The 17,574-nt window shown below is 49.6% G+C and overlaps 6 protein-coding genes across 6 annotated transcripts; 2 read left to right on the forward strand and 4 right to left on the reverse strand.

Annotated features, from left to right (window-relative positions):
• Positions 1–7: 7 nt before the first annotated feature.
• On the forward strand, positions 8–1,464 carry N7518_006470 (putative trimethyllysine dioxygenase TmlH; the record flags this gene model as incomplete). Its single annotated transcript, XM_057187397.1, has 8 exons — positions 8–34; positions 88–148; positions 203–323; positions 381–480; positions 533–632; positions 689–1,171; positions 1,226–1,297; positions 1,349–1,464. 8 exons carry the CDS (start codon positions 8–10, stop codon positions 1,462–1,464), a joined length of 1,080 nt encoding a protein of 359 aa, XP_057039100.1.
• A 282-nt stretch (positions 1,465–1,746) lies between these two features.
• N7518_006471 (proteasome regulatory particle base subunit RPT5) lies at positions 1,747–3,321 on the forward strand (the record flags this gene model as incomplete). The annotated part of the gene is made up of 3 exons (XM_057187398.1): positions 1,747–2,060; positions 2,189–2,604; positions 2,663–3,321. 3 exons carry the CDS (start codon positions 1,747–1,749, stop codon positions 3,319–3,321), a joined length of 1,389 nt encoding a protein of 462 aa, XP_057039101.1.
• A 549-nt stretch (positions 3,322–3,870) lies between these two features.
• N7518_006472 (glutamine--tRNA ligase) lies at positions 3,871–5,814 on the reverse strand (the record flags this gene model as incomplete). Its single annotated transcript, XM_057187399.1, has 1 exon — positions 3,871–5,814. The coding sequence occupies one exon, from the start codon at positions 5,812–5,814 to the stop codon at positions 3,871–3,873; it is 1,944 nt and encodes a 647-aa protein (XP_057039102.1).
• Positions 5,815–6,435: 621 nt separating this feature from the next.
• Positions 6,436–8,803, reverse strand: N7518_006473 (uncharacterized protein; the record flags this gene model as incomplete). Its single annotated transcript, XM_057187400.1, has 2 exons — positions 6,436–8,338; positions 8,418–8,803. 2 exons carry the CDS (start codon positions 8,801–8,803, stop codon positions 6,436–6,438), a joined length of 2,289 nt encoding a protein of 762 aa, XP_057039103.1.
• A 2,006-nt stretch (positions 8,804–10,809) lies between these two features.
• N7518_006474 (Cupin 2 conserved barrel) lies at positions 10,810–11,244 on the reverse strand (the record flags this gene model as incomplete). The annotated part of the gene is made up of 1 exon (XM_057187401.1): positions 10,810–11,244. The coding sequence occupies one exon, from the start codon at positions 11,242–11,244 to the stop codon at positions 10,810–10,812; it is 435 nt and encodes a 144-aa protein (XP_057039104.1).
• Positions 11,245–12,567: 1,323 nt separating this feature from the next.
• schA (serine/threonine protein kinase SCH9) lies at positions 12,568–15,618 on the reverse strand (the record flags this gene model as incomplete). The annotated part of the gene is made up of 3 exons (XM_057187402.1): positions 12,568–14,002; positions 14,061–15,275; positions 15,566–15,618. 3 exons carry the CDS (start codon positions 15,616–15,618, stop codon positions 12,568–12,570), a joined length of 2,703 nt encoding a protein of 900 aa, XP_057039105.1.
• Between the last annotated feature and the right edge of the window lie 1,956 nt (positions 15,619–17,574).

A 17,574-nucleotide genomic window follows, 5' to 3' on the forward strand; every position in this document is an offset into this window, starting at 1 on the left:
GGATACGATGCAGAGGATAAGCGACACTTTCTCGGTAGGAAACTTCCGGCTCCTTGTGTTACATGTTCTCTAATACTACCCCTACAGATTCCACAAAACGTTAAGATAGAATCAATCGAGCACAGTGACAATATGGTCAAGATCAAGTGTGAGAGACGAAATGCATAACTTTGAATTACTATCAGAACTAACACCGCCACAGGGTCTGATAATCACACGGGACTTTATTCGTATGATTGGCTTCGTGCACACTCGCAGGACATATCTAGCGTTGAAGGAACCAAGTCGGTGCCATATCCTCAATCGGCATTGCAAAGTCCCAGGTAAGTTATTCAAAGCCAAAGAACCAGAGTCACAGAATGATGTTGACACCATGGAAGGCATTTCACCCCAGTTGTGGATTCAGATCAGAGTCCCAGAATCAAATATGACGATGTTATGTCAGACGAAAAATCTCTTCAAATTTGGCTGAGCCATATTGTAAGCCCTTCTGTCTTGACTCCTTGATCAAACTTGCTAACAATTATTAAAGTGGGATGAAGGATTCTGTTTTGTGGACGACGTTCCTATCAACCCAGAGGCGACCCAATCTCTCATCGAGCGGATTGCGTTCATCAGGAACACTCATTATGGTATGTACCCTAGATCAACGATTCACCAATGGCTCATTCAGCTAACATAGCTTCAGGTGGCTTTTGGGACTTCACAGCCGATTTGACTTTCAAAGACACGGCATACACCAACGAATTCCTCGGTGCTCATACAGACAACACTTATTTCACAGATCCCGCAAGGCTTCAGCTCTTCCATCTGCTATCCCATACCGAAGGATCTGGGGGAGAGAATCTCCTAATTGATGGCTTTGCAGCCGCAGCTCAACTACTCCTCGAAAGTCCTGAGCATTATGCGCAACTGGTAAAGCATAGGCACCCCTGGCACGCAAGCGGGAACGAAGACACCTGCATCCAACCATCCGCCATGGCACCGGTATTTTCGATTCATCCGGATCTGAACAAAATGTACCAGATCCGCTGGAATAACTATGATCGTGCACCAAAGACCAACTGGTCGGCATCAGAACAGACCGAATGGCACCGCGCTGCGCGCCACTATAATGAGATATTGCAGACCAGAGAAGTGTGGACGAAGCTAAAACCAGGATCGGCGCTCAGTAAGTCTTTCGTGCCATTGTGATGGCTACTTCAGCTTACATATCTTGTCTTAGTATTCGATAACTGGAGAATGTTACATGGTCGCTCTGAGTTTACTGGAAAGAGGCGAATGTGTGGTGGCTACGGTATGTATTTCTGATAGCCCCTTTTCATATTTTGTACTAACGAAGTGCCAGTCAACAACGATGACTACATTTCTCGACTTCGCCTGCTCAAGTTCGGCCGGAAAGAGGTGCTGGACAACCTGGGCAACGTTGGAGACAATCCCCAGAATCCTTATTGGTTCATCTAGATTCTGTGTGGTACCTGATGCAAGATAAATCCACAGAAAATCACATTGTACGAAGCAAAAGTGATTCAAGTACGGAGTAGATAGAATCGGATCGCACTTGATTATAAACTTAGATCACATCACGTGATGCTCTATGGCTGACGTTGTTGGAGCTCGGCCACCGACAGCTCTTCCTCTTTCCCCATCTTCCCCCCATCCTTTCCAATCTACCCACCTACTGTCTCTTCATTTTCGAGCTTTTTAATTTAGTTATCTCATAATTCGCAATTTCTCGATTCCGCCATGTCGACTCTTGAGGACCTCGAAGACCTTGAGCAGGAGCAGAGAGAGAAGAAGCAAGACCAGAACGACGGCGATGGCAAGAAGCCCGAAGGTGACGGCGATGCCGATATGACAGACGCCGATAAAAAAGACGAAGAAGAAGAGATGCTGGACGAGGATATCTTGAACTCAAGCACTGCAGACATTGTTACGCGACGGCGGATGTTGGAGAACGAGATGCGAATCATGAAAAGCGAGTTCCAGCGTTTGACACATGAGCAGAGCACAATGAGGGAGAAGGTGAAGGATAATCAAGAAAAGATTGAGAACAACAGGTGTGCATTCACTAGTCCCCGTATTCGCTGTTCTGCAAGCCCGCGGAGCTCGGTGGCCGGCTTGCGGATCGGCGAAAAGACACTTTAATTTCAACAGTCTACTGACATTTTCATCTGTGACTATATAGGCAACTACCATACCTTGTTGGAAACGTCGTCGAGCTATTGGACCTTGATGTGGAGGCAGAGGCAGCAGAGGAAGGAGCTAATATCGACCTCGATGCCACCCGTGTAGGCAAATCCGCTGTCATCAAGACCTCCACCCGCCAGACGATCTTCCTTCCGCTCATTGGCCTTGTCGACCACGAAACGCTGAAGCCCGGTGACTTGATCGGTGTCAACAAGGACTCATATCTCATTCTGGACACACTACCGGCCGAGTATGACAACCGCGTCAAGGCAATGGAAGTCGACGAGAAGCCTACGGAGAAGTACACAGATATTGGTGGTCTGGATAAACAGATCGAAGAGATCGTGGAAGCCATCGTATGGCCTATGAAGGAGGCAGAGCGCTTTAAGAAAATCGGCATCAAGGCCCCCAAGGGTGAGTTACTTTCCTCTTTCCCCTGTACTTCAAAGCTAACATTCATTTCCCTTCCCAGGTGCTTTGATGTACGGACCTCCAGGAACCGGTAAGACACTTCTGGCCCGTGCCTGTGCCGCCGAGACGAACGCCACATTCCTCAAGCTCGCCGGGCCCCAACTGGTGCAGATGTTCATCGGAGACGGTGCCAAGCTTGTGCGCGACTGCTTTGCCTTGGCCAAGGAGAAGGCACCCTCCATCATCTTTATCGACGAGTTAGACGCCATTGGTACCAAGCGTTTCGACTCAGAAAAATCTGGAGATCGCGAAGTGCAGCGAACCATGCTGGAACTCCTGAACCAACTGGACGGCTTTGCATCGGACGACCGTATCAAGGTCCTAGCGGCAACCAACCGAGTCGACGTGCTGGACCCTGCCCTCCTGCGTTCCGGTCGTCTGGACCGAAAGATCGAGTTCCCCTTGCCGAACGAGGAAGCTCGCGCCAACATCCTGCAGATCCACTCGCGCAAGATGTCCGTCGAGGACAGCGTCAACTGGGCCGAGTTGGCTCGCAGCACAGACGAGTTCGGCGGTGCTCAGCTCAAGGCTGTTTGTGTTGAGGCTGGTATGATTGCGCTTCGGAAGGGTCTGAGCAAGATCGGTCATGAGAACTACGTCGATGCTATCGCTGAGGTCCAGGCTAAAAAGAAGGATACCAACATGGGCATCTACGTTTAGAGTAGACGGTTTTCCTTTTTATGTCCCGATCCATACACTTTCTCTGCTTTGTTGCCTCTTTGTTCCGAGTCATCTCGTGTATGTATGCTCCCTCGGCTTGAATGGAAGCCGGTAATTCGTTATGCATGAATGGGGAATTCTTATTACGATTTTCTTTATATCTCCGAGTAAATGGCACTTAATCTTTTACCATGCCGTGATACTCTATGGCGGAGTTGTACCCGTAGACATCGATATTCAGATTAATGTCGTGTTTGATCACTGGCATTGTGGCGTAGAATAATAACTGCCACTATAACCACTGATGCATAGTGAATACCACAACAGCCTAGAAAATTCCCAAGAGGAAAAAAGAAAGATAAAAAGACACGCAAAGATGCAATAGTCATAAATCCATACCAACAACCGTGGCTCATCACACACACCCGCACAACTTCCACCATGGGTTTTATATAAAAGAAACAGGAAAGGAGTTAAAAAAGGAGAATCCAAAGAGTCAAAGACAAAGAACAAAAGGCTCCCTAATCAGAAAGCCGCCAGTTCCAAGTCTCAATTCTTACCCTGGGTATCCTTGAGAGTAACAATGCGATTAAGCACCAACTTCTCATCAGTCGACTCGCGATCGACAGCAAAGTACGCAACACGCATTCCCTGGAAGCGAATCGAGTGCTTGTGCTCACCCGGCTCCGCAGCACCCTCCTCCTTAGGCCACGGCGCCGAGCGAGAGATATCCCGGATTCCAGTCTCGACCATGGCATCCTTGAAGATCTCCTCGGAGTCCGGGTTGATATCGGCGAGGAAACCGGCCGGGTGGGCAGAGGGATCCTCCGACTTGAAGAGCGAGTTGAAGGCGCGGACCTCGGCGCGGACGGGGCTGTTGTGTGCGGCCGACTCGCCGATCCAGTGGATGAAGGACTTGGGTTTCGTGGGGGCTTCGCCTTCGGCGGGTTTCTCGTATTTGGCGTGCACGCAGGTGACTTCGCCGGTGGCAGGGTCTGTTTCGAAGGAGGTCGCCGTGATGGGGTAGGGGACTTTGAGGAGGCCGACGGTTTTGCCGGGGGCGAGGCGGAAGTAGTCTGGTGAGTCGACGGCGCGGAAGTCCGAGCGCTCGATGTAGACGGTCTTCGTGAAGGGAATGTTGTGGGTGCCGAAGGCTGGATCTTTGGAGAAGGGGCAGTCGATGAGCTCGAGGTGGTCTTCCGGGAGGTCGTCGATGATGACCTTCAGCGGCTCGAGGACGACCATCAGGCGTGGGACGGTGGTTTCAAGGTACTGGCGGACGATTTGCTCGAACTTGGTGACCTGGACGTTGGTGGTGTTCTTTGTTACGCCGAGGTCGTTGACGAAGGAGAGGATGGCACCGGGGGGCACGCCGCGACGGCGCAGTGCGATGAGCGTGTACAGACGTGGGTCATCCCAGTCGCGGACATGTCCTTCCTTGACAAGCTGGATGATCTTGCGCTTGGAGAGAACAGTGCCAGTGATGTTAAGACGGCCGTACTCGCGCTGGTTGGGGCGGTAGACCTCCAGCTTATCGCAGAGCCACTCGTACGAGACGCGAGAGAGCTCGAACTCGGTTGTGCACAGTGAGTGCGAGATTTCCTCAATGCTATCACACAAACAGTGCGCGAAGTCGTAGGTTGGGTAAATCTTCCACTTGCCGCCGGTGAGGTGGTGCTGCTTGTCCTCGGAGCCCATGATGCGCCAGGCGAACAGATCCCACATCTGCGGGTTCGGGTCTGTGATATCCTGCTTCATGCGCAGAGCTGCCTCGCCCGCCTTGTATTTTCCGTCGCGCATGGCACGGAACTCGGCCAGGGACTCCTCGATGGGTCGTGTACGGTGGCTGCATGAGAAGCGTTCACCGCCGCGCTGGCCGCCCTCGATCTCACCACGCTGGGCCTTGATCTCGGACTTGTTGCAATGGCAGACGTATGCGCCATCACGATTGATGAGGTCCTCTGCGAGCTCATAAAGACGGTCGAAGTTATCGCTGGCGTTGGTCTCACGCACAGGTGTAAAGCCGAGCCATGTCACAATCTCCCGGATGGCATTGTAGTACCGCTCCTCCTCGCCTTCTGGGTTGGTGTCATCGAAGCGCAGAATGCACTCGCCACCGTGGTACTTTGCAAATCCAAAGTTGATCGCGATGGCCTTGCTGTGGCCGATGTGGAGGTATCCGTTGGGCTCGGGTGGGAATCGCGTGCGGATCTTGGGCACGGTCTCTGAAAGGGGCTTTTCCTGGTACACGTCGTGCAGGAAGCCGACCTTGAACATGGCTTCAGGGTCACGGGGTGCGGGAGCATCCTTGGCCTTGGGTGCCTTTGGCTCTCCCTTTGTTTTGGGCTGGTCCTGTCTTGCTAGCTTAGCCGCCGCCTTCTTAGCCGCTGCGGCCTCTTTCTTCTCCTGACTCTTGGACTTCTTGGGTGGATCTGTAGGCTCGGTGGCCTCCTTGGGCCTCTCAGGCAGGTCGACAGGCTTTGCGGGGTCCATTGCGACGGATAACGATTGGGAAAGCGAAGGTGGGGGATATTTTTTTCTCACGAGGGGCTCTTTGTATTCAATGCTTATCAGTTGACATTCGCTTATCGGTCCGATTCAGCCCGGGATGAGTCATCTTCTATACTGCCAGAGGATACCGACCTGGGCCCCTGGATGCCAAGTGACTATGCATAGGGCTTCAGGGCTATTTTTACATATAATGAGTCATTTCATATGCGGTTCAATTGTTAATTTGTGATCAATACTGTACAAATATGATACAACTATGATACAGGGAGTACGCAGACTCAAAAAAGACAGAAAGAAGCACAGTGCACATTAACCCTCCACCGATGCGCCAATAATGATACAACAATGAAAGACAGTTCGAATGACCAGATCCAAAGCATACCGGATCATTATGCAACGCTATCCTCGTACATCTGACACAGCAATGCGTGTATCATGAACCCTGTACAATGAGATAAGAACCAGCCAACTAAATGATCGAAATGAAATAAGAAAAACAAGAGATAAGAAAAAGAGAATACAACAAGTGTGGGGTATATGGCGCAGAATATGTAGACAAGAAATAGGAGATAACAAAAGGATCAAGAAGTAGAAAGAATGGGGTTAGAAAAGTTGTTTAATGTCAACGAGCTCTGAGTTGCCCGGACGGTCACGCTCCATATGGAACCACCAGTCCCGGCCCGTTTTGTGGTTCCAGGTTCCAGTGCAGGTATCCTTGTCCCAAGGCAAGGCCGAGCCCAGTAGACTACTCATAGGCGTGATTGGAGTCGTGGGTGTCGTTGGAGACGTACCCATCACAGACCGCCCACTCAAGCTTCCCCAGCCAAACCTGGAAATGGTGGATGCAGGCGACATGATATCCTCGGGGGGTGGGATAAAGGGGCTTCCGCTGCCGAAGCAGTTGACGCCCACCCCGGCAGCATACAACAGTGACTGATTCGAGGCTAGCAATTGCTTCCACCCAATCAAGCCACCGTCTGCCTCCTGACCGGTGATATCAGGACGGAGGATGAAGTGAGGAATTGATGCGCCCGTTGCAGGATCGCGGAAACCACTACGGCCCATCAAGGTTGGCATGCGGAACTCGTAGACCGTTTTGGGGCCGCTGCAGTCATTATCCTCATCTTTGAACCGCTCGCAGGCAGCCCAGATCCCGTAGTCATCCATTTCCTGCTCGGGCTCTTCCTCGAATTGGGAGTTCTGCGCGTTGTCCGGCACATACGTGTCCGAGTAATCTTGGATCAGAACCCGCATCCCGGCCTCGGTGTCCTTAGCGGCCATGTCGATGAACGTCTGGGCACGAATTCGGGCTGAGGTCAGATTATTTCCCGCCGGTAGAGCGAGCGGTCGAGTATTCACGGAACCGTGGGAGCTGCGGGGCAGACTGTACCGGTCTGATCGGAGTAAGGCTTGTCCCTTTAAAACGGGCCGGCAGACAGCCTGGAGGGCACCTGGGGGTTCCACGTCGCAGGGTGCGCGGAGAGCTTCCAGTTGAGGGAAACCAGCGGAGATGATACTTTGGGCAAGATGATAGTTGGGGGTATTGGAGGGTTTTGTGGGTTTCTGGAAGGGGAGGGTATCAAGCTGGGTGAGGGCTGTGCCTGGGTCTGGACATGCCACATCCCAGTGGAGGTATTTTAAAGTCGATGAGGCCAGGATAGGCTGGAAGACCATATGTCCGTCTGGCAAAGTTGGACACTTTTCCGTCTGGACTATCTTGAACCGCTCGAGTCCTCGTAGTGACGCGAGGAGTTTAGAGATGACTAGCAGTGACTCGATGTTCTGCTCGACTAGGACGAGTGTCTTGAGGGAGAGTGATTCGGGTCGTGACGTGTACTGCGAAAGACCAGCATCTGTAATCCCGGGTAGGTTCTCCAACCTTAATGACTCCAAGGGTGGCAGACACATCAATGTGCTATTATCAAAGGAGTCTTTGTTGAAAGAGGTAATGCAAAGGTTTCGCAATGAGGGAAGGAGATTAAAGATGCGTAGGGAGATGCTAGGCTCCAACGCGCCATTTCCGTTCAATCCATAAAGCATCAGTGTCTCCAGATTTGTCCACGAGGTATGGTAATCCAGAAACTCGAACATTTGCGAAGGACCCAGACTCCCAGGGCAGGAGTCGTCGCGCGGGGACAGCTCCGGCGCTCGTGCGGCCTCGCCCAAAACCCATGTGTGCTCTTTGAGCTTTTTCCGGGTCGACAAAGCATGGGTCAGACGATCGAATTCATGGTGATACGGAATAGACAAGCCTAATAGGCGCTCTAAGTTCGGGCACACCATAACCACGGACGCGACCAGGTCTCGATACTCCTGCCACTGGGTACCTTGTTTCATGGTAAAGAGCAAATCTAATTGGGGCACGCGTAATTCGTATACAAGGTTGGCCAGCAACTTTCGTTCGCGGAGGGTTCGTCTCAAGAGCTTCAGACGACTCCCTCTTTTGAGGCGATATTTCTTGAGTTGAGCTGGGGAGTCATTTCCAACGATGTGTATACTGTGATATCTAGTATGGTATGTTCAGTCAGCAAGCACTCTTGGTTTTCTCCTAATAAATTAATCAAGGGGGCTGGACTCAAACTCACAGAGGTCCTCTAACGGCCTTTTCCCAAGACCGACAGGTCAAGGCCAAGGCGTGTAAATCGCGTTGAAAACACGTCGTACATCCTGTCTGGTGCTGCCCTTTGTGTAACTCTTCTAGATGGTGGATTATCACTTCGTAGACCTCGTGTGGTATTCTGCGTTGAATTGGCTCGGTTAACTTGGGAAGCGAATTGACCGAGTCGCATTGACGGTAAGATGAAGCCGGGGACGATGGGGGATATGTGGTCGGCGCGGTTGACGCGGTATAGTTGGTTCGGTAGGAGGATACCGAGGAGGTTCGTGAATGAACGGCATCGTCGACATGATTCCCGGGGATGGAATTGTAAGATACCACAGGGGTCTCTGTTCTAATTGCGACAACACTCATTGTGAATGTGATCTGGCATCGGAGCAAACGACGCGAGACGGGAAAAAAGCAGAGGAAATTCCCAATAGGGAGGTGGAGGGGTTCGGGAATGTAGGGAATTCGGAAGATGGCGTAAGATATGGAGATCGGCAGATTCCAACCGTTTTTATATAGTCACACAATACACGTTGTATTGAGCAATCTGATCGAGAAACGAGGCGAAGAGTAAAGAGAAGGGAAGAATCATGAGAGGGATATGTGAGAATGAAAGGATGAGAAACGCTCTAAGAACTAGCATTGGATAATCAAAAGGAAAAAGAAAAAAGGACAAGAAAAGAAGGAAAGACTATTGTCAGTCGATCTCCCCCACATCAGGAATGAGTTGAAGGTCCTTACCCGTGGACTCCATTCAGACTGTAAGCCGTGCAGCATGCCCAAGTGTAGGAGCGGAGACGGGAAGAGGTGGTTCAGGGGTTGGCCCTATGATTTTTGGTACAACCGGATGTGGGAATTATACATATGTAGTGATTATATTGTACATTAATACGGTATAGAAATCTTTGAATATCTAAAATCAAGAACTGCAATTCTCTGATATCCCTACAATACATCCAAACCTCCGTACACAGGACACGCCAAGGGACATTGAATATCAAAAACGTCCGAGGGTTCGTGGACGTGACCACGCTATCGCCGCTTTGGGTTTAGTGCGGTGGGTCGGGGCAGTTTTAGTCCGGTTTAGTGCATTTTACCCCTTTTCCGTGTTTTTCTTTTCTTTTCTCTTTGCACCTGGTATATGTTGGCCTCCGTGATATTATTACATGTATCGTATTATCTGTTATCTCGCTATCTCGTTGCTTTTAACTCCATTTAGATTGATAACACTGTAAGGCGTTTCAGTTTATATTGTTCCCAGGTTATCCCCTTTCTATATCTAAACGGCCCAAGCGCATATCATCCTGCAGGCCAATGGAATAGGCAATTGGGCGGGGACGCCAATTCTTACTTTTGACTTCGGATTTATTACGGAGTACTTCAGAATGGTCTGCGCGTCACTGCATGGCATAAAGGGATCGACATATATATCACTTTTATAATTATCAGCATGCTCCCGAATATAACCACTATCACATAGTCTAACCTTGGATCGTACATGTTGTACCTATTATTAAACTTAAAAAAGGCATGGTTCGACTCAATCCCCTAGCAACAATCTCCCGGAACAATATAAATAGCAAGATCAGCGAATCGGTCATTCACATGTAAAAGACTCAACGGATAGTACGGAGGAGTCCATCTACATAATTCCCCTTGACATGTAACAATGTATATGTATGTATGCGCTAACCAACCAAAAGCGGAACGCTCGGCTATGTATGTATATTTCAATCCACTTCAACAGGTCGGAACATGGAAGAGTCTCACGACTGAAACTCCGATCTGGTGGAGACACTCTGAGGGTCCTAAGTCCAATACGGCCAATTGCACCAATCGATCTTGTTGCGCTGACGACTAGGGCTTGATAGTGCCACTCTCGGGGTGTTCCTAGGTTCAATGCAATCTCCCGTCATACCATGGAATATAGCATAGACAATTAGGGGTGGATATTCGGTAGCTGTGAGAGAATACATGTCGTATGATGGTAACGGTCCTTCACGGAGTCTGTACCGAGCTGCTCCATAATAACTAACTATATACTACACAGTTAGTCACTACCTTGGACGTGGTTCGGACGGAAAGATGACGAGGCAAGCCAAGATGCCGCCGACGCCGCATACAAGCGCTATTCCTTATTGTCGAGTAGAAAGGCTAGGTGTTATTCAAAGGACCTTACTATTCAGAGCACGTGAGAGCATCTCACACCCATGGACAGACCATGGAGACCAGTACATGGACGAGAAACACTAATGACTCTGATACGAACATCAAAGTTTAAATGCATGCAAGGGAGTGGCTGGATCTAGGTAGTGTTGCCTAGTGCTGTGTACTTGTACTTGGTGTTTATATTTAGCATCAACCTCTAACCCTCACAGTTTCGCCTTCGCCGTCTCCTTCTCATCCCCCCTAAAGCGATAAACAACATCCCCAAAACTGCCCGTAGGAAAAACATAAAACCACCTCAACTCCACAGTCCCAGTATTGACAATCCCATGCTCAGCATCCGAAGGAATAAAAAGCGTACTCCCAGCGCGGACTTTGCTCACAACCCCATCGATAGTCACATCGCCCTCGCCGTCAAGGATATGATATATCTCAGCCTGTGTGTGGCGGTGCGCGCACAGGTGGCCTGTCACTGGGGGGCAAGTTGCTATTCCTGCGCACAGGTGTGTGGACTCTGTTTGCGGGGATGAGATTAAGGTGTGCCAGGATATATCGCCGTGGATTGGGGCTGGGAATGTTTCTGGCGATGTTGTTTGTGTGTAGGTTGAGGGAAGGATTGTTGGTTTGGGTCTTTGGGTCATTTCGGTTTTTGGATATGGATAGACTATAGTTGGAGATGTTGATGTGGTTCTGGTTTGGGGGGGGGAGGGGGGAGGGGGGGGTTTATAGTTTATTTTCTCTGTTAGGTTGCGCCTTCCATATTTACATATGTTAGGTAGTTCTCAAACGGAAGGAACGAGGTGAGGAAATAGGAAGTGGCAGATGTAGAAGGAGCGTGGTTGTCGAGGAAACTCTTTCCTAAAAGAGAAAGTACGTCCCACCGAACATGACCTACACTCCGACCTTGGAAGGCTGCACATGCATTATGTACCTAAAACAGATCGCGGGATAAGAGGAGCAGCAGTGATAGGAGAGTATCGCAAGTAACAAAGAACTCCACCGCTAATGGATGGATTATATAGAAAAATCTGACATTCGACTAGAACAGCATATCCGTACTCCCATGCAAATGCGGAAGCAGATCGAGCCCCATAAGACGCCGATGCCAGTCTTAACGCCATGCAAATGGACCTAGAATGAAACCTTCTGCTACAACTCGGTTATCCTCGAATCTGCGTAGCTTCAATCAACCTGGACATGCAAAGAAAGAGAAAAGCCGTGAGGAAAGATCCTCAAATTAGTGCTGGAACAAGAAACTCCACGAAGAGGAAGAGGAAGCAAAGGTAGAAACAGGAAAGAAGACCGAAGGAAAGACCGGAGGAAAACGTGCAGGTATCGAAATTCAGGACATCAATCCCAGCGGATAGAGAATAAAGTTATCAACACTGTGCCGGAGACAGGATAGAAGACAAAGACTAAGAGAGGTCGCTTTGACTAATCGCCCCAGAACATGATGACTGACAATAAAGGTGCACAATGAAGATTACCCAAACCCAACTCCACCAAACACGCAAGAAACCCCCGGGATTCCCTCTGAAACGGGACATGAAGAAACTGACCGAAACCCCGGGGAGAGGGGGGTATGTGACTGGGAGCCGGCCGAGGAAACCGACAAAACAAACGAGAAGGTTGTAACCATAACAAGTAGCGAGTCTCAAGATTAGTACCCAGGAGTGGTCCTACGATCAAAGAATGATCACCATCTCAACCCGGCGTCCGACAGAACAGTAAACAGACTGAAAGGATGAATGGGGGCAAAATCCGCAGAAACACCAGCATGAGAAGGGAACGGGAATCAGAAACAAGACGACGGTAAATGGAAATTGAAAGGGAAAGGGAAACCCATATTTGCGGGTTGGAAGCGATGCAATCCGAAGGCATGTACAAGACAAGACAAAGAAATAATAATGTATGCCAGATCAAGACTCCATTATCATGCAATAGGAGAAAAAAATAAAACATGATCACATGTCGGTATCGTCAACGTTGAAAATCCCGGGTTCGGTGCCGTCGTGCGTCTTCTGGACGCCTGTCATGCGCTGGTCGACCGAGTTGCCCGCACGGTGGCCTCGTCGCCAGTGATCGTCGTGCATGGAGTCCTCTTCCATATGATCGCTGTCGTCCATAAGGTGGTGGTCGATAGAACTTTCATTCACAAACGTGAAGCCCTTGAAATTGGCTTGCATCCCGGGGGACAAGGGTGTGGAGGCTGGCATGAGGCCGTTGGCGAGATTCGCGGCGCGGAGATTGAGTGAGTTGTTCAGCTCCATGGCGTTTGTGAATTCGGGATCGAAGTTCGATGTGTCGGTTTCAGACTGCAGCAGCGGCTTGAACGGAGGAATCACTTCCTTGCGGCACAGCGTTTCCCAGTTGATGTCGTGGAAGAATGGGTGTGCCATGAGCTCCTTAGCATCGCCATTGGCGCCAAGACGATGCTTGGGATTCCGGTTCAGCAGACCCTTGACGAAGTTTCGGCCCTCGGAGCTAAGCGCATCACGGGGGAATCGGACTTTGCCGAATGCGATATTCTTATACATCTGCTGAGTATCCTCGGCGTAGAACGGACTCCAGCCACAGCACATCTCAAAGACCAAGACACCCAGGGACCAGAAGTCAACCATCTTCGTATATCCTTGCTCATCGAGCAATACCTCCGGAGCCAGATATTCAGTGGTACCACAGAAGGTATTGGTGGTGTCGTTTTGTGACAGGTTTGCCTTGGATAAACCGAAATCGCAGAGCGCAATGTGGCCGTTGGCATCCAACAGGATGTTCTCCGGTTTGAGATCCCGATATACAATGTCGTGGTCATGCAGATGTTGCAGAGCCAGGATCAACTCGGCAATGTAGAACTTCGCCCGGGCCTCCTGGAACCGACCCTCACGCTGCAAGTGCCAGAACAATTCGCCGCCCGACATGTAATCCGTAACCAGGTAGAGATCTGTTGGGGTTTGGAAGGAGAACTTCAATCCAACAATAAAAGGAGAGGCGGTCATCGCGGTTCGTACTAAGATATTGCGCTCTCCGAGCGTGTGTATCACCTCCTTCTTCTGAATGATAACCTTCTTTGAGAGAACCTTCATCGCATAGATACGCTGTGTGTCCTTCTTCTTGACCTGATAGACCTGCCCGAAAGTTCCTTTACCGATGAGTTTGAGGACGAGGAAGTCATCCGGTCCGACCTGCTTCCGATCAGTCCTTTCAAACTTCATATCGAGATGAATTTCTCCAGACACTTGGCTGTCACCGGCACCGCGCGCGACCAAGGGGAACCAGCCTTCTAGTCGGCTGTGATCCTCCTTGAGGTTGATGCAGAGGCGTACGTGACCCAAGAAAGCTTCTTGGTTGTTGCGGTCATAGACTGTGACATCGAGTTCTGATTGATCTCCCATAACATCACTTGATAGAACGTGTTAGTGAGTGACCCAAGTGAAGGAGTTGGGGTGGGGTAACATACAAGGTGGCCTCGTGATCCCAGTGCGGGTCTGTCACGGGCGTCCGTCCCTTGTGCTCACCCTCGACGGCACTGTTGTGAGAGCTGGATCGGGTCTTCAACGGAATAGCCATGGGCCGACCAGCAGCCTCCTCGGCATCTGACTCCTGCTGGCGCAGTTTCTTTTCCTCCTCGCCGTCGCGAGCACCTTTGGAAATGTACTCATTCCATTCGAATACACACACCACATATGGGTCGAAACTTGGTCGCAGTCCTCGACCATCGGTGATCTTCAAAAATAATTTACCATTGATCGGGCCCGTGGGTGCGCCGTTGGCCGGGGATGTTGATGTTGCAGCCGCAGCCGCAGGCTCAGGCTCAGGCGCAGTCTCAGACTGGGACTGGGATGGGAATGCTTCATCGAGTTTCATAGTAATCTCGTCCGTGGAGCTTTCCATGTCTTCCGACTTTGACTCAGACTGTGGGGTCTCTTGCGAGCTCTTTTTCGGGGCGGAAGTGGCGGTCTTTTCCTGGGCGGTTGGGAGCTCGTTGGACATGGCCCGGGGAGTAAGAGGTGGGGTATTCTTAAGACGCGACCCATCGGGTGCGTTTTCAGTTAGCTTGGCTAGGTTCTCGGAAGATATCGAGACATGCGGTTTCTCATGGTCGAGGAGGGGAGCTTCAGTCAGGGAAGAGGCATCTGGAGGGAGGGATGGATTGCAAAAATGGGTGGCAAGAACGGGGTCGTCAGAGATGCTGGATACTGGGAGGGAGGTTTGACGGCGGGAAGGAGGGTCTTCTGGAGGAGATTGTGTGGGTGAAATGAGGTAATTCTTCAGCGTTGTAAAGATAGAAGACATTCCTGGACTCGTCCCGAGTTCCATCTCATCCGAATCATGCTGTAACAAGGAGTGTGGAGGGGTGTGCAGACTGGGGTGTTCCTCATCCATCTTATCAGACCCATCTTCCCGCTCCATCATGACAAAAGACTCGGATGAATCGGAGGAGTGTTGCGTGTGCGCATTTGATTGAAGGGTCTCAGAGGGTTTCGACAGACATGACCATAACCGCGGAAGACTCGCTTTATCACCGGAGAAAGAACCAACCTGGAAGTAGTTGTGCATAATGGAAGGCAGACGCTTATCGGCCGGATCGGGCTCGGGTGTTGCGATTCCAGTCGGCGTGGGGGTAGAATCAGGCGACCCAATCTGATCTTGGGTATCGTCTTCCAGTCCGGAGCTATGAGATTGAAAGGTTAGTCATAAGAAATGCCAGCTCCGATATAATCTGCAATTCCACAGGCTGTAGGCAAATTCCGACAAGGTCCGAGACGAAAGGCGAAGCATCAAGACTTTAAGAGAAAGCCATCATCCTCGAAACGCCATGTTTCATGCAGGTCAACCCTAACAAGAACAGACTGTAATGCAATGCGGTGTGAGGGGATCGTGGACCCTCTTTTTCCCTCCTTCAACCCCGCCTTTCAAAGGGAATGCCTTCAGTCAAATAAGAGATATAGGAAGTTGACTCACTTCATTGTCTTCATGTCGTCGCCGTGCAACACGGGTCCACTCTGCGCAGCCATTGTGTTTCCATTCAAGAACGTCGAAAAATGAAGAGGAACAAGAAGTGGGGGTAAAATTGGGAAGTTGGAAAGAAAAAAAAGAGATGCGGATTTTTTGATGAGCTAAGGGAGTTTGCGGGATGAATTTGAACCCGTTCGGATTTTCCCCAACAAGAAAATGAAATCGGGTTTATTTCCAGTTTTATTCGATTTGGGGGGTTTGGAAAAGAAAGGAAAAAAAGATGTTGATTCGATAGTCTTTGGATTTAGAAGTGGAATTCTCTGCGGTAATATAGAAGAACCCCACTGCAAGATCCTTAAAGGGTTCTCATTGATAGTCCATGTTTCCGAGTGTATTATCAAGGCACGTGTAAGATCATCAGAATATAAGATATAATCTTATGGGATAACCCAGCTGAATGAAGCTGAAGCTGACTATAAGGTAAAGGTTTCGAAAAGGACTGGAACTAAAAAACCCTGCAAGGACATTGACGCATTCTTGTATTCTCGAATAATCCCGAGCCATCCACGCCTTATTTCCCGATTCGTACTATATCTCAAGAGGGAAAATGAATGAGAAATGAATCAGAGCTGATATTATTATTAGAAATCAGAAATCAGAAATCAAAATGGAATATTATTAGAAAAACTAACGTCATGTGGAGGCCCAATATGTTCAATAGCCCTAGATATCAAGACCTCTTCGTCTAGTCTTTCCCTTCTGATTCCGCTTTCTAGAATGTGAAGGAAACAAGATTATCGCACTTTCAGGTCACGGTCCCTAGTCCGAGTGACATTAGGCTCCCAAGAACATGTGGCTACACCCTTTTCACAAGATGTTGAGTCTTATCGCGCTTCGAATCTCCACTCACAGCGGGGTATCTCGTTCATTCTTGCATCTGATGACAACATCGGAGTATACGATGTAGCGACAGACCGCTTTTTATATTCGGATGGTTTCCGTGTTCTAGTACTAGTACCTATATATATGACTCAAAGCCGGTACGCTTAGTCGATACACTACCCTGCTTCAGATAAATCTCTTGCGATTCTTTTGCATAAAATAATGAACAACAATTAACCGTGAAACCCAAAGATCGAGACCGTGACAATCTTTCAGCTTTCAATATGGCCCGGGTCTAGCTCTCAGCTCCCCTTGCATCTGCATACATACCAGGTGAAATGTGAGATATGCTGTGGTCGGCAGTGGGACCTTACGGCGCGCCCCGATGACGCATGTGGAGGCCTTAGAGGATCCCAGTCTTTGCGCTAACGTGTGGTTCGGTGGATTTAAGACCCGGGTCGTGCGTGAATGATGTACGTGCCACATAAGTGAGCTTACTGTGACTGTACAGTCATTGTAGACGAAGGAAAAGAGACCCTAAAGAGCTATGCGGATCTCCGTTTTGGCCCAGCTTATCCAAAGTAGGATCCATGCTCTCGAATAGGTGGGGCGAAAGAGGCGATCGACGCTTACTTCCGCAACCTCCCTTTTATGTAGTATGACGAATGATATGCTACGGAAATAAAGATCCAAGACGTTGGTTCCAGGATGATATCTGAATTCCTCATACCCTGGACTTGCATGATAAAAGTCTATTTTATTTACATTTAACATGGTCGCACGGTTCATACTCAAATATTGGACATCTCAACAACCTTCGTGGTAATGCCCGGAGTACAGCCGAGACCTGCATGATTTCAATGTGCATTCTCCGTTATGCACAAGACCGAGTCCGAGTTTGGATTGAATTTGGTCATCTGCACCGGGAGATGATCGGCGGGCTTGTACGCCGTGCAACAAAGTAAGCTCCTCTGGGATATATGGTTTTACTCGAGCTTCCAGCTGGCTGCAGAAACTATACTTAATCAGAACCAATATATTTTCCGGGGGCATCCTTATATTAACCATTCGGATTTCCCGGTTGCTGAGCCGAAAATAAATGGCTTTGGTCCTTCTATCTAATTTCTTGCGGC

This window comes from Penicillium psychrosexuale, assembly GCF_028828465.1.
Source record: "Penicillium psychrosexuale strain IBT 29551 chromosome Unknown utg000004l, whole genome shotgun sequence".
NCBI lineage: Eukaryota > Fungi > Ascomycota > Eurotiomycetes > Eurotiales > Aspergillaceae > Penicillium > Penicillium psychrosexuale.